The sequence below is a fragment of the Lepidochelys kempii genome, chromosome 1 (assembly GCF_965140285.1).
Source record: "Lepidochelys kempii isolate rLepKem1 chromosome 1, rLepKem1.hap1, whole genome shotgun sequence".
NCBI classification, from domain to species: domain Eukaryota; kingdom Metazoa; phylum Chordata; order Testudines; family Cheloniidae; genus Lepidochelys; species Lepidochelys kempii.
The window spans coordinates 310,386,154-310,408,869 of NC_136380.1; the positions used below are offsets into that span (position 1 = coordinate 310,386,154).

At 43.1% G+C, this 22,716-nt stretch overlaps 1 protein-coding gene across 22 annotated transcripts in view; it reads right to left on the reverse strand.

Annotated features, from left to right (window-relative positions):
• CADPS2 (calcium dependent secretion activator 2) overlaps positions 1 to 22,716 on the reverse strand; it is a 593,917-nt gene that overhangs the window by 251,492 nt on the left and 319,709 nt on the right. For all 22 annotated transcript variants that reach the window (XM_073328224.2, XM_073328216.2, XM_073328214.2 and 19 more), the window contains one exon: positions 3,266 to 3,405. In XM_073328224.2, the coding sequence (XP_073184325.1) occupies positions 3,266 to 3,405 (140 nt within the window). The remainder of the gene's footprint in view (positions 1 to 3,265; positions 3,406 to 22,716) is intronic.

The following is a 22,716-nucleotide window of genomic DNA, read 5'->3' on the forward strand; positions in this document are numbered from 1 at the left end:
AGTCATTTCCCATTTTGTACGCGTGCAACTGATTATTCCTTCCTAAGTGGAGTATTTTGCATTTGTCCTTATTGAATTTCATCCTATTTACTTCAGACCATTTCTCCAGACCAGTTTGTCCAGATCATTTTGAATTTTAATCCTAACTTCCAAAGCACTTGCAACCCCTTCCAGCTTGGTATCGTCCACAAACTTTATAAGTATACTCTCTATGCCATTATCTAAATCATTGATGAAAATATTGAACAGAACCAGACCCAGAACCAATCCCTGTGGTACCTCACTCGTTATGCCCTTCCAGCGTGACTGTGAACCACTGATAACTACTCCCTAGGAACGATTTTCCAACCAGTTATGCACCCACTTTATAATAGCACTATCTTTGTGCATATGCCTTCTGATAACTGTCTTTAATTACACAATCATATATGTTTTCCTACCGACCCTTCTCTGATTCAGTGCCGAGGATGGATACTGATCACTTAATAAGCAGCTATTCAATATTTGGTTTTCTCCTCACTGTTGCATGTATGGCTCTAGACCTTATTTACTGCACACTCGTCAAACCTGCTCAGAAAACAGAATTATTAAATTAATTACTATTCTATGGTATTCCTAACAATAGTATGTGGTGCTTCACAAACATCAATGAATTTATCTTCACAATATCCCTGTGAGATGAAGAGGTCTTATTTTTTTCATTTTACAGAGTGGGGACTGAAGCACGGAGAGATTAAGGTCAAAAGTATCCATTAACTTGTAATGCCCTAGTTGAACGCGCAGGACCTGACGTTTCAGAGCACCTCCTATGTTCAAAACACTGTTCCCACAGATTTCAGTTCCAATTGTAAGTCCTCAGCACTTCTGCAGATCAGACCCAGATTTCTCAGTTCAGACACCCAGAGAAACAGGAACACAAAATTAATGACCACATGTGAAAAGTCTGGTTTAAGTGACTTGCCCAGAATCACACAGGAACTCTGTGGAAGAGGCAGGGTTAGAATCTAATTTGCCAACACAGTATTCAAGTTCCTTAACTATGACAACCTCCTTTCTACTTCAGCAATCTCCAGCCTGAGTCACGAAACACTTTCCAACTTTGTCAACAAAGGCAGAGGTCCTACAGATGTCACCCTTCTTTACTACACAGACCTAATCCTTCACCAGAGGAGGTCCATCCAGTGTATCACATTGCATCCACATGAAGGGAATAAATTAGAGTTGCCTGAGTGCTTGAATTTGCCAACTTATTAATGTTCTTTTAACTAGGGATGTAAATATAAATATAAATGTAAATAAAACCATTTAAACTATTAAAATACTATCATTTAAAAAGTTAACTGATTAAAGGGAGAGGGGCTGGGGTTGCTCTGGCTGGCGACACAGGGGCTTGGGCTGGGGTCAGTTGGCCAGCTAGTGGGGCACGGCTGGAGTCTGGCCAGTGCAGCCAGGATCTGGGGTCCGGCCAGTATAGCCAGAACTTGGCGCTGCACGGCCGGGGCCAGAGTGGTGTAGCCAGGGGCTGATGTCCAGCCGACATGGCTGGGTTTGGCGTGGCACGGCCATGGGCTGGCTGGTGCAGCTGGGGGTTAACGGTTAATGTCAGTTAACAGGGAAGCCTAATGCTTACCGATTAACTGGTTTTACATCCCTACTTTTAACATGTTTTTTTTAATAATGCCCTAATTATTAAAAAAAACCAAAACCCTGAAACCCTCCCAAGAAATTCCATCATGTGGCATCATATTGACACCCACAGCAGCAGATCTGGACCACCACACAGACTCCAGCCATGTGAGCTAATGGAGTAACTGATCTCAATAGTAGATCATCATCCTGTAGGTGGAAGCACTAAAGGGAGATGGAAACACACTTTGCCAGTTGGTTTCACAGATATTTTCTGAGAACAGAAGAATATTGAAACTCAGGAATCATGGGTTCTATTACAGGTTCTGAATGGAAATGTCTTCTAGTCTGCACAGACTCACTTCTGCCTGTCCCTTTGCCTTCCCTCCCTCTGAAGCTTGACCCCTTCTGCCCTGTCCCCTCCAACCTCGCTCCCCAACTTCCCACTCCTGGCTTCTTATCCCTGTCCTATTCTCCTTGACTACCCAGTCTCAGTTTCCAATTCTCAGACTTCTCATCCCATCATACTCTCCTTGCCCAGCCAGTCTCAGTTCCCCCTTCCCAGCTCCTCACCCAATGCATCTCTCCCCTAATGCCCCAGGCTCCTGAGCTCGGTCCCCTTGAACAACCAGTCCCAGTCTCCTTGCCCTACCAATCCCAAGTCTCATTCTTTGAAACAACAGAACCATTTGGGCTGACATTTTCACAAAAAAACCATCCTGAGGCAGACACAGGTCATGGAAAATTTCAGGCCATACGGTTAAAGTTTAGCAAAGTCAAAAGGAACCGAAAACTGTGTTATATAATAGGAAGTCTGGGGAATCCTTAATAATAGGCGACGACACCAGCCCTGTCTGAAATAAGCAAAATAGAGACAATAGGAACTATTTCAGAAGAATTTAATAGCATACTCAATGCTAATTTATACAGTAACAATTAGAATCTAGAATGGTGTTCTTTTTCTGGAAACCTTCTGCCTTTTGTTTGCATTGTGTAGAAGGATAAAAAATATGCCTGCCGAACACTTTGTAACACTTGTAATTGAAGCCTTTTCCTTTTGCAGGAAACATTATTATTTTTGCAGTTGGGATGGGGGATGCTGGCCACGTGTTTTCATATTTTTTTTTATAATCCATTACACATAGCTCTAATATAAGATATAAAAACAGGGAAATGTTCCTAAATTGGTACTATACTGCAAATACCCTTGAACGGAAATATTGAACATGAGAGGACAAACTTTTTGTGTTATAAATAGCACCACATTCACATACAAAATTTATTTTATTTTAATGGAAATTGTGTGCCACCTAGATAACAAGTATTTTAAAAATCATTATTAACTCTAAGCCTAACATTCAAGAACTGCTTTTTGTAAATGGCATTGCACTTTTCACTCTGACATCTTAGAATTCGTTCTTAAATTTGTCTTTACATCCCAGTGAATCCTTTGAATTAAATGTTAGTCCAGGGTACAAATTATTTATAAAGCCAGCACATGGCACCTTCCCATATTACAGCAACTGTTGTGCATTTCAGTGCTGCTTCTCAACTTTGTCTTATAGTTACAAGTGGAAAAATGTGAACATAATATTGGAACTAAATAACATGCAGAGGAATTCAAAAATTCCATACTCACCCACAATGCTTCATGTGGGGTGGTTTATCCATCCTCACTGCCAGTTTAATCTTCAAGTCAGAGTCCTGGCTGTTTTTGGGGACTATCATTTTATGCAACTCAGGCGACTTTGAGCTATTGGATGTTGGATATAATATAACCTGTAAAATATAAAATAAGAACTTTTTTATTGTACTGACTCAAAAATCTTACCAGAATTTACTTGGTGACTTGTGACCGATTGAGAGCTTCATTGTATCTTTTCCAACAGGGGTTGTCAGAGTCAAGACATGGCTAATAAACCATTTTATTCCATCTCCTCACAACAGATGTGTTTTCAAAGCAGATTCATTTATTTTCTGACAAATGGGTGTTTTTATATCATCAGATAACATGTTTCCCTCCTGTGTTACTTCATTCCAAATGAATAGCTCAACAAGCACCAGCAGAACTGACAGTTGAGAAATGCTCAGGTACAATTAGCAGGCACCTAGACACTTCCATCATTCAATACTCCACGGGGAACATGTCTACTGAAACAATGTGCTATGCTATTATACAATAGATAGCATTCTCCAGCAATGAAATTAATTACTTGAGAGAACACAAGAGTAATACTCTGTTTCTTACCATTTTTATTATTCAGTCAGTGGTAATAATGAAAATCAATCACAGTAATATCACAGAAATTAGAGATGGAAGAGATCGATTAGGTCTAGCCCATCTTGCTCCAAGTGCAGTAGACTACAGTTATGTCTCTAGCACTCTGTCCAACCCACGTAAACTATTCATAGAATCATAGCATATCAGGGTTGGAAGGGACCCCAGAAGGTCATCTAGTCCAACCCCCTGCTCGAAGCAGGACCAATTCCCAGTTAAATCATCCCAGCCAGGGCTTTGTCAAGCCTGACCTTAAAAACCTCTAAGGAAGGAGATTCTACCACCTCCCTAGGTAACGCATTCCAGTGTTTCACCACCCTCTTAGTGAAAAAGTTTTTCCTAATATCCAATCTAAACCTCCCCCACTGCAACTTGAGACCATTACTCCTCGTTCTGTCATCTGCTACCATTGAGAACAGTCTAGAGCCATCCTCTTTGGAACCCCCTTTCAGGTAGTTGAAAGCAGCTATCAAATCCCCCCATTCTTCTCTTCTGCAGGCTAAACAATCCCAGCTCCCTCAGCCTCTCCTCATAACTCATGTGTTCCAGTCCCCTAATCATTTTTGTTGCCCTTCGCTGGACTCTCTCCAATTTATCCACATCCTTCTTGTAGTGTGGGGCCCAAAACTGGACACAGTACTCCAGATGAGGCCTCACCAATGTTGAATAGAGGGGAACGATCACATCCCTCGATCTGCTCGCTATGCCCCTACTTATACATCCCAAAATGCCATTGGCCTTCTTGGCAACAAGGGCACACTGCTGACTCATATCCAGCTTCTCGTCCACTGTCACCCCTAGGTCCTTTTCCGCAGAACTGCTGCCTAGCCATTCGGTCCCTAGTCTGTAGCTGTGCATTGGGTTCTTCCGTCCTAAGTGCAGGACCCTGCACTTATCCTTATTGAACCTCATCAGATTTCTTTTGGCCCAATCCTCCAATTTGTCTAGGTCCTTCTGTATCCTATCCCTCCCCTCCAGCGTATCTACCACTCCTCCCAGTTTAGTATCATCCGCAAATTTGCTGAGAGTGCAATCCACACCATCCTCCAGATCATTTATGAAGATATTGAACAAAACCGGCCCCAGGACCAACCCTTGGGGCACTCCACTTGATACCGGCTGCCAACTAGACATGGAGCCATTGATCACTACCCGTTGAGCCCGACAATCTAGCCAGCTTTCTACCCACCTTGTAGTGCATTCATCCAGCCCATACTTCCTTAACTTGCTGACAAGAATACTGTGGGAGACCGTGTCAAAAGCTTTGCTAAAGTCAAGAAACAATACATCCACATGAATTACATGAATACATCCACATGAATAAATCTTTATTTCAAATTAAACAGAAGCTTGGATCCAAACTGTTAAAAAATCCTTTATTTATTACTAATTACAATTAAGCAGTCTCCATGTAGTACCTGAATAACATTAGATAACCATAGCCTCCTCCATTCTCATTGTGGCCACAGCCCTTGAACAGGATTACACTTCAAAATCACATGTCTCTAGGGGACTCATGACAAGTCAGTGTGTTCAGACTATCACCACCAGGAAATGAAATATTTCAAAATAAAGCACAACCCAGTAAAATAACAATCTACTTCTTCTGTGTCACTGTTCTACAAGATTCACGAGAAAAGGTTATCTAAAACAACTGGTTTCATAAGTATATCTATATATCTCCTCTGTGTAATATGGGAAAGTTAAAATGAGAACTTGAGTACAAGTCGCCAAGAAAAGGTAAATGTAAAGAATACCTTCACGGCTAAGACCATTACAATAGTACTGTATCTGAGGCCTAAATCTCTGGGATGTTGAACGCCCCCAGTTTACAGCATTTTATCTTAGTACTTTGCAGAATCAGAATCATGAGTTCTGGTAATCACAGACTCATACAATCGTAGGACTGGAAGGGAACTCGAGAGGTCTTCTAGTCCAGTCCCTTGCACTCATGGCAGGACTAAGTATTATCTAGAACATTCCTGATGAGTGTTTGTCTAACCTGCTGTGATAAATGAAAGGGGGGGGGTAGTTCTCTTTTGTGGAGACCCAGCCAGCCAGTTAGCTATAGAATCCCTCTTGGTAGCTGTTCTCTACTTGCTTTACCTGTAAAGGGTTAAAAAGTCTGACTGCATGCATAGGCAAAGGAAAGTGAGTGAGCACCTGACCAAAAGAGCCAATGGGAGGGCTAGAACTTTTTAAAATTGGAAAAAAAATCTCTCTCTTGGTTGGTCTGTCTGTTGTTCTCCGGAGAGAGGAGACACATACCAGCAATGTTATAAGAAGCTTTAAACCAGGTATGGAAAATCATCAGATCATACCTAGAACTACTTCTTAGAACCCCAGATATGCAAGTAAATCAGGGAATGTGTAGGAAGGACATGATTAGGGTTATTTCTTTTATTTTTTATTGGCTTGTCGACTCCTCTGTGCTAACCTCCAAATGCTTTTCTTTTGCTTGTAAGCTGGACCTCAAGAAAACCATTCTTGATGCTTAATTATTATATTTGCTCTTTTTAATTCTAGCAATAGCCTAAGTTCCAAATGTATTTTCTTTCTTTTTGTTTTTAATAAAATTTAACTTCTTTAAGAACAGGACTGGGGGTTTTTGTGTGTGTCCTAAGAGGTTTGTGCATATGTTGTTTAATTAGCTGGTGGCAACTGCTGATTTACTTTGTTTTCTTTCTCAGCTCTTCCCCGGCGGGGGGGTGGGGGAGTGGGGGGTGAAAGAGCTTGAGGGTACCCCACAGGAAGGAATTCCCAAGTGCTCCTTCCTGGGTTCTCAAAAGGGGGGGGGAAGGTTGCACTTGAGTGGTGGGAGCATCTACCCATTCAAGGTCAGAGACAAGCCGTGACCTTTGGAGTTTAATACTAGCCTGGAGTGGGCAGTATTAATTTTTAGAATCCTTTTAAGCTCCCACCTTCTGCACTCAAAAGTGCCAGAGTGGGGAATCAGCCTTGACACCTACTCTAAAAAATCTCCAATGATGGAGATTCCACAACCTTCCTAGGCAATTTATTCCAGTGCTTAACCACCCTGAGAGTTAGGAATTTTTTCCTGATGTCCAACCTAAACCACCCTTGCTGCAATTTAAGCCCATTGCTTCTTGTCCTAACCTCAGAGGTGAAGGAGAACAATTTTTCTCCTTCCTTCTTGTAACAACCTTTTATGTACTTGAAAACTGTTATATCCCCTCTCAGTCTTCTCTTCTCCAGACTAAACAAACAAATTTTTTCAATCTTCTCTCATAGGTCATGTTTTCTAAACCTTTCATCATTTTTGTTGTGCTCTCTAGACTTTTCCAATTTGTTCACATCTTTTCTGAAATGTGGCACCCAGAACTGCACACAATACTCCAGTTGAGACCTAATCAGTGCGGAGTAGAACAGAAGAATTTCTTCTTGCATCTTACTTACAACACTCATGCTAATACATCCCAGAATGTTTGCTTTTTTTGCAACAGTGTTACACTGTTGACTCATATTTAGCTTGTGGTCCACTATGACCCCCAGATCCCTTTCCACAGTGCTCCTTCCCAGGCAGTCATTTTCCATTTTGTTTGTGTGTAACTGATTGTCCCTTCCTAAATGGAGTACTTTGCATTTGTCCTTACTGAATTTCATCCTATAAACTTCAGACCATTTCTCCAATTTGTCCGATCATTTTGAATTTTAATCCTAACCACCAAAGCACTTGCAACTCCTCCCAGCTTGGTATCATCCGCAAACTTTATAAGTGTACTGTCTATGCCATTATCTAAATCACTGATGAAGAAACTGAACAGAACTGGACCCAGAACTCATCCTGCAGGAGCCCACTTGATATGCCCTTACAGCTTGACTGTGAATGACTGATAACTACTCTTTGGGAACAGTTTTTCAACCAGTTATGCACCCACCTTACAGTCGCTCCATCAGATTCTAGGCTGTATTTCCCCAGTTTGTTTATGAGAAGGGTCATGCGAGACAGTATCAAAAGCCTTACTAAAGTCAAGATATACCACAGCTACCACTTCCCCCCCATCCACATGGGTTGTTACCCTACCAGAGAAAGCTATTAGGTTGATTTGACACAATTTGTTCTTGACAAATCCATGCTGACTGTTAGTTATCACTTTATTATCTTCTAAGTGTTTGCAAATTGATTGCTTAATTATTTGCTCCATTATCTTTCTGGGTATTGAAATTAAACTGACTGGTCTGTAATTCCCTGGGTTGTCCTTACTCCCCTTTTTATAGATTGGCACTATATTTGTCCATTTCCAGTCCTCTGGAATCTCACTGTATTCCATGACTGTTCGAAGATAATTGTTCGTGGCTTAGATATCTCTTCAGTCAGCACCTTGAGTATTCCAGGCATTGGCGCCCGACTCCGTGGGTCCTCCGAGGCTGGAACACCATGGGGAAAATATGCTCCCCATCATCTCCCCCGCCATCCCCACAGCACCTCCTGCCTGCCAGCAGGCCCTGCAGATCAGTGCCTCCTCTTCCCTCCCTGTGCCTCATATCTGCTGCAATCAGCTGTTTCGTGGCATGCATGAGGCTGGGAGGGAGGGGGGAGGAGCAACGATGTGGCACACTTGGGAGGGGTGGAACTGGGTGGGAAGAGGCGAGATGGGGGTGGAGCAGGGGTGGGAAGAGGCAGGGCAGCAGTGGAGTGGGGGCCGGAAAAGGTGGAGTGGTGGGGTTTTGGGGGAAGGGATGGAGTGGAAGATTGGACAAATGACCAGGGAGGAGTACAAAAATGAAGGAGTGAAATCAGGAAGGCCAAATCACACTTGGATTTGCAGCTAGCAAGGGATGTTAAGAGTAACAAGAAAGGTTTCTTCAGGTATTTTAGCAACAAGAAGGTGGTCAAGGAAAGTGTGGGCCCCTTGCTGAATGGGGGAGGCAACCTAGTGACAGAGGATGTGGAAAAAGCTAATCTACTCAATGCTTTTTTTGCCTCTGTCTTCACAAAGAAGGTTAACTACCAGACTACTGCACTGGGCAGCACAGTATGGGGACCAGCCCTCTGTGGAGAAAGAAGTGGTTCAAGACTATTTAGAAAAGCTGGACGAGCACAAGTCCATTGGACTGGATGCACTGTATCCGAGGGTGCTAAAGGAGTTGGCGGATGTGATTGCAGAGCCATTGGCTATTATCTTTGAAAACTCATGGCAATCGGGGGAGGTCCCGGATGACTGGAAAAAGGCTAATGTGGTGTCCATCTTTAAAAATGGGAAGGAGGAGGATCTGAGGAACTACAGGACAGTCAGCCTTACCTCAGTCCCTGGAAAAATCATGGAGCAGGTCCTCAAGGAATCAATTTTGAAGCACTTAGAGGAGAGGAAAGTGATCAGGAACAGTCAGCATGGATTCACCAAGGGCAAGTCATGCCTGACTAACCTAATTGCCTTCTATGACAAGATAACTGGCTCTGTGGATGAGGGGAAAGCAGTGGACCTGTTATTCCTTGATTTTAGCAAAGCTTTTGATACGGTCTCCCACAGTATTCTTGCCAGCAACTTAAAGAAGTATGGGCTGGATGAATGGACTATAAGGTGGACAGAAAGCTGGCTAGATTGTCGGGTTCAACGGGTAGTGATCAATAGCTTCATGTCTAGTTGGCAGCTGGTATCAAGCGGAGTGCCCCAAGAGTCAGTCCTGGGGCCAGTTTTGTTCAATATCTTCATTAATGATCTGGAGGATGGCGTGGATTGCACCCTCAGCAAGTTTCCAGATGACACTAAACTGGGAGGAGTGGTAGATATGCTGGAGGGTAGTGACAGGATACAGAGGAACCTAGACAAATTAGAGGACTGGGCCAAAAGAAATCTGATGAGGTTCAACAAGGACAAGTGCAGAGTCCTGCCCTTAGGACGGAAGAATCCCATGCACTGCTACAGACTAGGGACCGAGTGGCTCGGCAACAGTTCTGCAGAAAAGGACCTAGGGATTACAGTGGATGAGAAGCTGGATATGAGTCAACAGTGTGCCCTTGTTGCCAAGAAGGCTAACGGCATTTTGGGCTGTATAAGTAGGAGCACTGCCAGCAGATCGAAGGATGTGATAATTCCCCTCTGTTCGGCATTGGTGAGGCCTGGAGTACTGTGTCCAGTTTTGGGCCCCACACTATAAGAAGGATGTGGAAAAATTGGAAAGAGTCCAGTGGAGGGCAACAAAAATTATTAGGGGGCTGGAGCACATGATTTATGAGGAGAAGCTGAGGGGATTGGGATTATTTAGTCTGCAGAAGAGAAGAATGAGGGGGGATTTCATAGCTGCTTTCAACTACCTGAAAGGGGTTCAAAAGAGGATGGCTCTAGACTGTTCTCAATGGTAGCAGATGACAGAACGAGGAGTAATGGTCTCAAATTGCAGTGGGGGAGGTTTAGATTGGATATTAGGAAAAACTTTTTCACTAGGAGGGTGGTGAAGCACTGGAATGGGTTATCTAGGGAGGTGGAGGAATCTCCTTCCTTAGAGGTTTTTAAGGTTAAGCTTGACAAAGCCCTGGCTGGGATGATTTAGTTGGGGATTGGTCCTGCTTTGAGCAGGGGGTTGGACTAGATGACCTCCTGAGGTCCCTTCCAACCCTGATATTCTATGATTCTAGTCTATGATTGTATGAATGGGGCAGGGCCTGGGGCAGAGATGGGGGTTGACCACCCCCCTGACACTTTCGAAATTCGGCACCTGTGATTCTAGAACGCATTTCACCAGGCCCTGGTGAACTGAAGACATCTAACTTGTTTAAATAATTTTTAACATGCACTTTCCCTGTTTTAGCGTCTGAGCCCACCTCATTTTCCTTGGAATTCATTAAGTTAGATGTCCAATGGCTACTAAACTTTTTGGTGAAAAATGAAACATGAACCTCGTTTAGCACTTCTGCTATTGCTACATTTTCTGTTATTACCCCCCCCCCCCCACTGAGTACCGGGCCCACCCTGTCTTTGGTCTTCCTCTTGCTTCTAATGTATTTGTAGAATGTTTTCTTGTATCCCATTGTGTGTCTAGCTAGTTTACTCTCATTTTGTGCCTTGGCCTTTCTAATTTTGTCCCTACATGCTTTGTTGTTTGTTTATATTCATCCTTTGTAATTTGACCTAGTTTCCACTTTTTGTAGGACTCTTTTTGGAGTTTCAGATCATTGAAGATCTCCTGGTTAAGCCATGGTGGTCTCTTGCCCTACTTCCTATCTTTCCTACCCAGTGGGATAATTTGCTCTTGTGCCCTTAATAATATCTCTTTGAAAAAATACCAACTCTGTTTTTCCCCTTTGACTTGCTTCCTATAGGATCTTACCTACCAACTCCCCAAGTTTGCTGAAGTCTGGCTTCTTGAAATCCATTATCTTTATTGTGCTGATTTCCCTCCTACCATTCCTTAAAATCATGAACTCATCATTTCATGATCTCTTTCACCCAAGCTGCCTTCCACTTTCAAATTCTTAACCAGTTCCTCCCTATTTCTCAACTGTTTTAGTGAAAGAGAAAAAAAAATCAAGATATATCGTCATATACTGTCTATGAAATGTGCACATTTCATAATAAACTAGAAGTAGTGACTTGCTTTGGGGTGTCAAGTAGATTTAGTTCCCTTTAAAGAGCTAGTAAGCTGACTGTATATCTCAGTTTTAGTTCTTAAGATAGATGCTTCTACTGTTCAAAAATGAATATTATTTTTCAGAATGAGGCCCCTAAGGAAGCAAAATTATTTCTATTTAATATAAAAATCATCTTCTAAATACATATCCAAAGCCCAAAATCTTTTAATGTAACCCTAAATTGCAATGCATGTGTGTCTGAAATAAAAAAATAACGTTAATTCAAAACAAAGCACACTGAATATTAAGCAAAGTATCTGTGTTCAGGCTTAAGGTTATTACATTCTAACAATTTTAAATCTCTCATTGTGCTTACTAACAGAATTCCAAGAAAGGTAATTCTTGATTCTTCCCCCCCCTTCCATGAATATAGAAGCCTTTGAGTTCCATTGCATAGGAAATGGTTTCTAGTTGTTTTTTCCTTTTAAGCAGAAACTATGTAAATAACGTTATTACTCCATCCTTGCATTTTATGATTTCATATATATCTAGGCATTCATGCCAAACAGTAGATAATAGTCTGATTTTTTCCCTCTTTTACAGGCAATAGTTACTACTGTCATGAAACAGATTAACAGACCTAATGAGTTGCAAGCAACATTTCTTTCTCTCCAAGGTTTTTATTTATTTTTTTAAAGTTGACGTAAACACAAATAGACAAGTGTGTCATTAATTCATAATTTTTGTACTGGTAGTTTCTGTCTGTATTTTAAAAAGGATGATAGAATTTTCTTCCCATATCTCTTTTTGGCACAAGTTCTTGTGTACCAAATGTGCACAGAAGATCTATTTGCATTTACCCCCTCCCCCCCGCCAATAAAACGTTAACTTTAAGTACAGATTGCTGAGAGGCAAGTCTTGTACAAATTGCATTCCAAGAATGTTAGTGATAATGTTTAACATTTTTCTAGCACTTTATATGTACAAAGCATGTACGGATATTAGCTAATTAATTATCAAGGTAGGTGAGGTAGACAATTATTAACCCCTATGTGTCCGATTATCACATTGCATACATTGTCGTAGCACTGTGGAAGTCAATGGGGCCACACTGATTTACACCAGCTGAGGATCTGGCTCAGTGTATTACAGATAAAGAAACAGAGATGGGAAGGCAAAGCAATGTCCCCAAGGTCACCCAGTGAGTCAATGGCAGAGCTGTTATTAGAATTCTGGACCTCCTGACTCTATGCTCATTCTTCCAAAGCACAATGCTTCAACAAGGAGGTTAGAGGGAGGTAAAAATAAATCTACAAGTTAAGAAATTTGAAAATGGTCCATTAGCCAATTGCATGCACATAACCTCATGTCATAAGCCCTTTATACCAAATAACAATCCCACAGCACCAGTGTCCTCCATTTCATGCCCATTACATCTCTCTGACAAAATCTCAAGTCACATTAACCATCTAATACAAATAATACTAACGTTTCATCTATTACAAGTAATACTAATGTTTCATTTCACATAGTCATATACAGGACACAAAGAACACTGTCTTGTGTTCACGTTTTCCTCTAATGAGGATGCCCAACCCCTTAAAGTACGTAATAATTATAATTACACTCAAAAAACTGTGCTAAAAGAACATTACTAAGCTTGCAAAGTCAAGCACTCAAACGTAAGGAAATGCCAGAGTTAAAGTTGCCTGTGAAATTTTAATTCAGCTCCCTTGTACATATGCATTATGATACAGTTTTTAGTTACATGATCACACTACTATTTTTTCAACAGGACCCATGCATCATTCAGGCCTGGTCTACACTACAAAGTTAGGTCAACCTAAGCCATCTTGCATCAACCTATTTGTGCATGTGTCTATACTTAAGTTCATCTCTCACCCATGTAAGTGCCATATTATGGCGACCTCCCCGAATGGCATAGAGTCATGGTCAGCATACTAAGGTCAATTCAAATTTCTGAAATGCATTTTCCTGATTGCCCAGCTTGGCAAGCACACCTAGCAGCTCTCCATTGTTGTGTGCAACTGCCCAGCTTATCATGCCAGCTATGTGCTCCAGACATACTCTGGCCTAGAGAAGACAAGAGATATTGGATCTCCTGGGCCCGTGGGGAGATGAGGCTGTGCAGGCACAGCTACGGACCAACCGTAGAAATGTGGACATCTACAAACAGATTGCACGGGGGATGCAGAAGGGGTATGACAAGGATCAGTAGCAATGCCGCATGAAATGAAAGAACTGAGATAGACATACCAGAAGGCCAAGGAGGCCAACATTCAATCTGGTGCTGAGCCAAAGACAGGCAGCTCTTACGAAGAGTCTTGGCAAAGGCACCGTCCCCACCTCCCCGCCACACATATACCTCTGAAGAGCCTAAGACACAGACCATTGCCACGGACAGCTAGAAGGAGGAAGAAGGAGAGGGCGAGTAGGAGGAGGAGGACGGGGGACATGCTACCGGGGGTGTCCAGCTATGCTGCAAACCAGGTGCGAGGCAAACCCACAGGCAGAGCAGGACCGCTAACTCAGTCACCCATCCCCAGAACCTCAATAGGTGCCAAGACTCACCCCTCCATCAGAGTCTGCAGTGACTCATTGTCACTGAGGTATGCTACATCAACTGAGCTGTACCGATCTATCCTGTAAGCAGAGCCCTCTGGCGTGCTGCAGCAACCTCTCTCTGAGCAGGGCATGGATCAGATGACCCACAGGCATTTCACTGACCCTGCCAGAACTGCAAGTTATTCTGTGCATTAGCATTACTTGGCCAAGAATCCACCTGCTATCTCAATCTTACAGATTCCCTAGGCTTCCAGCCCGCTCTTGATCCGGTTTCTGTGCCTGCCCCCAGGCTTGCCTGAGCCTTGTTCTAGCCTGCTTCAATCTTGTCTGTGCCCTTCACTGACCCTGCTCCCGCCCTGTTACTGACCCACTCCAACCCTGCATGTCTCCTGACCTCCAGTCCCTAGGATTGACTCTCTAACTGGCTTCAACCTTTGGCCTGCCTCCTTACTCTGTGATCCTGAGTTGGGGCTTATCCACAGACACTGACCCCAGTTCTCAGCCATGGCCTGCCCTCAGACCCCGATTTCAACACTGCCCTCGGCCTCATCCTGACCCTATGTCTAACTTCAACCACTGTTTCAACTACCTAGAACACAGACTGACTCCAGGACCTGTTTGAGATTCCACTGCAGACCAAGTCAGCCCTGGCAGTCGAGCATGGGTGAGACCAACACAGTGGAAGGAACCTCAGGTCAGTGTGTAAATATATTTCCCACTTCAATGATGCACACAGCTATCAACTCTTCATTAATTTACTAGTATTAGAAGATGTAGCGATACAACAAAGAGAGGTACAGTTATCTGCTTTTCATTCCCCCGTAGAGTCAGGTGGGGAGGTGGTCATGCGGAGCAGTTTGTTTATGAACACAGGGATGTCCCTTGTGTTGTCCTGAGAGAACGCGATGAAACTTCCATGGAGGTGCTCTGCAATCCTCTCCTGAAAGTTTTGAGGGATGGCAGCTTTGTTTCTTCCTCCATGGTAGGGCACCTTCCTTTGCTAATCTGCAATAACTTCGAGAAGGACCACTGCAGTGGGGGGCCCAAAACTGGACACAATGCTCCAGATGTGGCCTCACCAGTGACAAATAGAGGAGAATAATCACTTCCCTCGATCTGCTGGCAGTGCTCCTACTAATGCAGCCCAATATGCCGTTAGCCTTCTTGGCAACAAGGGCACACTGTTGACTCATATCCAGCTTCTCGTCCACTGTAATCTCCAGGTCCTTTTCTGCAGAACTGCTGCTTAGCCAGTTGGTCCCCAGCCTGTAGCAGTGCATGGGATTCTTCCGTCCTACGTGCAGGACTCTGCACTTGTCCTTGTTGACCCTCATCAGATTTCTTTTGGCCCAAACCTTCAATTTGCCTAGGTCACTCTGGATCCTATCCCTACCCTTCAGAGTATCTACCTCTCCCCTGGGCTTAGTGTCATCCGCATACTTTCTGAGGGTGCAATCCATCCCATCATCCAGATCATTAATGATTAATCATTAAGCTTTACATCACTCAGCAGCCTTAACTAAAAATTAATGTATTTATGGGGATTTCTTCTCCCTCCCAAGTTTTAATAGTTTAGCACAATGTAAATATTTGTGCGCATGTTCACGTGTGTGCGCGCATGTGTGTATCTCAAGCAATAGAATGAAGAAAAGGGGGCAGTTTCATGCATCCAAGGATCTCTTTTGGAACAGATGGGTGAACCTGACTACCATTCTGAACTGAACATCAAGAACTAAAGTCTAAAGATGCACAAAACCATGAGAAATGAGAATAAATACATGTCAATTTATCCAATAGCTCTAATACAGCACTTTGTGTCACTGTAAATAAAGGTGACATATGGCCAAGGAGAGAAAGAAAAGGAAAAACAGTTGAATGCTATTATTAAAAAGATTGGTTTCAGAGTAGCAGCCATGTTAGTCTGTATTTGCAAAAAGAAAAGGAGTACTTGTGGCACCTTAGAGACTCACCAATTTATTTGAGCATAAGCTTTTGTGAGCTACAGCTTCATCGACGCATCCGATGAAGTGAGCTGTAGCTCACGAAAGCTCATGCTCAAATAAACTGGTGAGTCTCTAAGGTGCCACAAGTACTCCTTTTCTTTGTATTAAAAAGATTGTTTTCCATTGTAATATGTTTTGTAAAACAATATTATTTCCAATGTTAGTGAACAAATAACTTTCCAGATTGTTTTGTCACAGGTTTATTTTCAAAGTGTTATGTCATTTCATGGTTTTAATCATTTAGCTATATTTTCCATAATCTGCTTACAAATAGAAGTCATCACCTCCTACATCTCTTCACTAATGGATGTAGAAAACACCTGTAAGTATCCTTTTTTTCTATACACAGTACTTCTACAAGTTTCACACAAATTCCAGTTGCAGAATGATTTCAAATCACCTTTTACTCTCACTGATGTTACTTTTTAAATATATTCTGTCAGCAGTAACACAAACTATAAACCATAATTCTAAAGAGAAGCATAAAGAAATAACCTGATAGGTAACCTTCATTATGAAAGCTGCATGCATTATTTATGATAATATAATTGAGTGCCAAAACTGGGCCTTGAGCGTTGCATGGGGCCAGGTGACTCATGACAAATCATCAGTCTCAGTCTACTATTGCTTGGAATATTGCTGATAAATGCAGTCATCTTATGATCCTAGTAATACGCCAGACTTTTTAATTAAACTAAGCCACAAGGGGTTAAGTATCACATATTAATAGTCTCCCTCTTTTTTTTAAATCACCTTATCTTTCTAAAGATCTAGAAAATAAAAGTTAGAATCTCACTTTTTATGCTTTTCCTTCTGATCATACACATAACGTATATTCTCCAGAGATAAAAATCACAAAAAATAAAATTAAAAAAACCCACACAGATATACAATATTTTGCACTTAAATACTCTCTTCCATGCAAGGATCTCAAAACACTTTATTTCTTTTTGTGACTGACAGGCAGAATGTTTCCCTCCTAAGCTCTAGGTACAACACACGTTGAAATTTTCACAGCCGACTAGAGGACGTAGCCACACAACTATCTATTGCAATTGAACTATGTGGCTAAATCCCCAACTCAGAAAATGTCAACCACATTATAAAAGCAAATACAGAAGTTATCATTTATACCCAATAGAACAACTCTTCCTCAGTCACTAAACTTAACAGGGTGTGCAAGTTCCATCCCTTCCCGAGCCTTAATCCACTTCCTCTGGAAAGCCTGGAAGAACAGTTGAGCCATGCAGCATACCCTAATGGTTAAACTCTTGATCTGCCAGAACAAAGGTGGAAGCAGTGTGTTTCAGGCCTTGTCTACACAGCCACTTTAGAGTGCTGAAACATTCTCGCTCAGGACTGTGAAAAAACACCCCGAGTGATGCAAATTTCAGCGCTGTAAAGTGGCAGTGTAGAGAGTGCACCAGTGCTGGGAGTCGCGCTCCCAGTGCTGGTAGTTACTTCCCTTCTAGGGGTGGTTTTTTTAGAGCACTGGGAGAGCTCTCTTCCAGCACTGGTGCCATGACTATACAGCAGTAGCGCTTTAATGTGGTAACGAAGACATACCCTCAGAGTCAAAGACATTTCATTGAAAACACCTGCCACCTGTAGTCTCCTGTTTAAGCCAGGGATTGTTAGCTCAAGCTCATCACCTGACTTCATCTGCCATGGTTTCAAATGAGGCAGCAGTCCTCAAAAGGACTCTTCAGCAGATTCATCACACCCAAGACACAAACTATAAGCACACTCCCCAATCAAGGGAGCCATTTCTTCTGGTTGCTTCTCCCAGCCCACAAGCATAACCTCAATCACATCTGAGTTTAGTCCCAGCCAACTGGCCCTTACCTAAGCCCCAATTTAGGCCAGATACTAGATAAATTGTTAAAGAGAAAATGCCAAAATTAAGGTTGACTATGCAACGTTAATTCAGCCCCCTTATGCATATCTATTATGATACATATAATTACACAATCACATACTATTTTTTCAACAGGACCCCTGCCTCATTCAGAATGGATGATGTTCATCGAATAAGTAGTTATTCCACAGTCAATTTTGTCATCAGCCTTTAGGGGTGTCCCTGCCTTATTTATTATTCAAAAACTGCTCTGAATCTATACAGTTACTATTTTCCTTCAGGGCTTTACTGTGGTGCTCACAGTGATGGGACATACCCGCATCCAACTTATAGAAAGGCCAACGAGCATTCCTACACTCAGGCACTGGCAATTAGGTGCACCTGCAGAATATGCTCCACCTGGAAAAGGGGAGCTTAAAAAGGTTAAACTCGCCACAGAGAAGTGGGGGGAGAAGTCTGCCCAGGAAGAGCGGCTGCTAGGGGCCGCCAGTGAGCTTAAGTAGCGAGGGGAGCCCAGCCTGAGGCGGTGGCTAGCCTTTCCTGTTTTGGGGACTGACACTACAAGCCTGATACAGGTGGGGCTGCTCCCAGCCAGTGACCTCTGGTGGAACCCAGGGTACACTGCCAGGACCTGGAAGTAATTGGACTCAGAAAGGACCACAAGAGTGAGCTGAATTCCTCTTGAGAACAGAGAGAATGTGCAGGAGAGGGGGCTCCCTTAGAGGAGCCGGGGCAAGACACTCAAATAGACTACAGCCAAGCCCAGGCTGAGGGTTGGCCTAAGACACTCATTACAGTGGTATTTTCACAAACATCATTTAATTTATTTTCACTACAGCCCTGTGAAATAAAGCGGTATAATTCTTCCCATTTTCCAGATGAGAAACTGACTCATGGAGAAATTTAGGTCAAAAGTTTCCACTAACTTTGGGTACTCAATTTGAGCCCATGACGGCCTTATTTTTCAGAATCCGTAGCGTTATATAACACTTTATACAATGTACAAAGCAGAGCTCCCAGGGGCTTCAGTTGCAGCTGTCAGTGCTCAGCCCCAGGGTCACCCATAAAATAGGAAGCGCAGTTTGTGACCACCTCTGAAGAATATGGGTTAAGTGACTTGCCAAGCATCACACAGGCAACCTGTGCCAGAGGCAGGGATAAAACCAATTATCCAGAGCAGCATTCAACTGCCTTAACCTTGAGACCATGTCATCTTTTCCTATAGTCCCTTGCCCCATTCAGCTACCACCTTCCAGCCTCTGCAACAAATGCGATAGGATCCTCCAGACTACAACCACCTTTTTCACACCACCCCAGTTCATCCCCAGTCCAGCTCCATCCTGTGAATAAAGCAGGGGTCCTGTGGAAAAATAGTCTGATCATGCTGTATGATAATGCACACGCACAAAGGGGCCAAATTACATTTGCACGGACAATATTAATTCTGACATTTCCTAAGTTTTGCGTTCTTTACTTTGCAAACTTAATATTATTTTAACATAGTTTGTTTTAGAAACCTAGAAAATTATAAAGTAAACTAGAAAACCAGAAATTTCACCAAGTGGAATCATATTGACCCCTCGTTCCCAGTCCCAGCCTCTTTGACCAGCCAAATGCTGTGTTCCCACAACCCCCACCCTGAGACCCTGCCCCCAGTCTTCTCTCCAGGATTCCTGTCTCTATCTATTGCCCTCCCCCCGCAACCCACAGCCCTCTGCACTTCAGTCAGGCTGCTTCTCAGTGTTGCCGACCTCAAAGATGGAACTGTAGCTGATCACAAGCTACCACCAGCGACTCCTTTGCAATTTCCCAGGGGCTGACTGGGTCCACCCAGCTGGGAGCTTCTTGTGTTTGGAGGCAGGGAGAGGGGCCCTGTGTCCTGTAGCCTGAATAGGGGGAGGGAAGCTGGAGCTGCTAGAGATATATAGGGAGGGTATTTTCAAAAAGTATGAGAGACTTTTCAAGTATATCCTTTTGGAAGTTCTCATCATGTAGCAGAATAATTCATGCTATAGAGGGCTTACTCTTATGTTTTACCAATTTAATGACTGAAAAAGAAAAGGATTTCAGACAAAACAAAGAGTGTGGGCAAGTTTTACTGTATATTTTTGCCTATTGTTACATAGCACCTATGACTGTCAAATTGAGTGAATTATACATGTGACTGGGCCAAACCATTGTCTGCACAAAGGCACAAGAAGTTTCATTCCCAGTATGCCCTTTGGTAAATTACTTTTAATATACAGATAATGGGACAGAGTCAGTGAAACTGGTTCACGGAGGTGTATTATTGTGAGACTCCTTCCCACTAACTTCTTCCCTCAGCACCTGGGCGTGGGAGTAGCTTTAATTCCTGCAAAAAAACTCCTTGGTCAGGAATCGATGTGGGGATGTACTGAATGAGCATATTCTCAGGGTGATTTTGGCTGTGTCCCCTTAATCAGACACTCTTGTCCACTTTTTTAGGATACACTGCCCCCCTTTAAGCCTTCTTTTCCCTCACACAATGGCATGAGAGAGTTTGGGACTACTTTGAGCTGCTTCAGTCTCACCAATTCCACATGACTGAACTTCAGAAGACTGGAAGTTGTAAATAACTAATGCCCTTGAATGCCTCAATGAGATTGCTGAGCATAATTTTATCCTCTGAGGAGTCCAGTTGGGCCTCACAGTTGTTGAAGTTGTAAGTCACTTGTGGGTGAGTGTTGGTTAGTGTCAAAGTTCCTTGCCCAAGGCACTCCCTAGACTCTGGGTAGGGTTTCAGCTCTCACCCAGGCCACTGCTTTGTGATGTCCAGGTGGTTTCCGACTCTGGTTCTCGTCCTAAAAGCCTTATCCCCAGATTATCCCAGAAAGGACAGACTGTCAATGAACAGAACAAAAAGGGGAATTAACACAAATGAATCATCCCAAAGCTGGGTTAAGATTCTCTTCCTTCATAGGGCACTCGTCGGACTGTGGCCCTAAGCTAAGCTCACAAGTGAAATAGAGAGGAACAGTTCCCTCTCAATGTGAGTCAGCATTGGGCCCTCCCTTCCTTCAGGGATGGGCTTTCAGGCAACAGTCATCTGAGGAGCACCTGCCTTCAGCCAGCCCTCTCTCCAGGATCTAAGGACTGAAGGTTTGTTCTCCTCCTTGGTCTGCCATCAAATGAGCTGGGGGTCTCATTTTTAAGCTCTTCTCGCAGATGTGACAGGGTAGGGCCACCCAAGCGTACATTAGCTTGTTAATCCTGTGTTGCCCAGTCTGGGGTTTTAATACCTTATCACAGGTAGAAATTCTGAGGGAAAGCTTTCAGGCAAAGCAAAAGACAAAGATAGGGGGGTGCTGAAGTGGAGAAATGAAAGGGCACAGCTCACACGGACTTCCCTTGAACAACAGGCCAACAGAAGCCTGGTCACCAAGGCAGTTTGTGGGGATTCCATATAACCAATATTACCTACTTGCTGAGTGATCTCAGTCTTGCCAGCTGTCATAATACTAGAACAGAAACCGCACAAAAAAATGACCTAGGCCAGGGAAAATGGCAAACCGCAGAGAGTCATAGTTTCGGGGTAACTGCACCTCTGACTCCCACCATGGTCTACTCAAAGGATGCTCCTTAAGTCTCAGGCCTCTTGCCATCACCTTTCTGTGGCCATGGAGCCAAGTCCTCTTTCCCTCCTGACCAGGGTTTAGGCTGCAGCCTCCCACCCCCACCTTGCAATTTATTGCGTCTATCCCAGCAGGTCTGACCTAGCTCAGTACCTGCCATTTCACTCTTTTTTTCTCTAGGAGCACTTCCAGTGGTTTACCAGTAACTAGACAGCTTTCAAAAAGCAAGGTACATTGATTTAAGAACAAAATTCTTACACAGAAAACATATACAAACAACAGGTGCTAGTATAGTACAAATAATAATAGTCATAACCGGTCTAAATGCATATTTAAGCTTACCAGAGGACCACCATCAGTCCTATGGAGACCATAGCAGGGTTTGGATCCTTGGTTAAACATTGATGTCAGTTTGTAGGATCAAAATGAGAGCCCTCTGAGTCTGTTTAAACTCAGCCTTTATACCTCAAAAGCCTTTGTTCCCAAGCCTTCTGAAACAGGTAAAACTAGTCAATACTCCTTTCCCCAGGGAGTAAAGTGTCAAGGCTTGATTGCATAACCAGTATTAGGATTTTGCACTAATGACTTACCTAGTGATTCCATATTCCCCATGAAATCCACCCAGTGAGCCAGGAACACACAAATACATATAATACATATTGACACAAAGGTCTATGAATATTCTCCAGGCCCATGTTGTCTGGCCCATCCCAGTATAGCAGTCTTTGAAGTATCCATGATTTCAAGATCTGGCTCAAACATACAGATAAAATTCATAAAGTTGAAACAATAGTCCCCACAGATGGTGTGTGTATTTGCGATATCTGACACACAAAGCACCTGCTGAGAAGACCCTAAAATAACGATATAGGTGATGAGAGGGGGTGGGGTCTGGCAGTACATGGGACCAGCTGTAGCAATGGGAGCCTTTGGATGCTGCCACCTGAGCCCTATACAACTGCTGAAGTGGCTGGAGAGCTACCATTAAGCTAGGGGCATTCCAGCCTTCCTACACATGCTCCCCAAAGGATTGGTCTCTCTAGTGAAAGACAAATGCTAAACATTTCTGAAGAAAGGAGACTCAGACAGAGCTGCTCAGGAAACCTCTGCTTCTGAGCATGAGGGAAAAACCTGTGGAACTGCACTTGTAATGAGTGCTGGGGATGGGACCTGTACTCCAAGACTTGGAAAAGACAGAAAAACTGAGACGAAGGCTGGGAAGGAAAAAACAAGTATTTCAG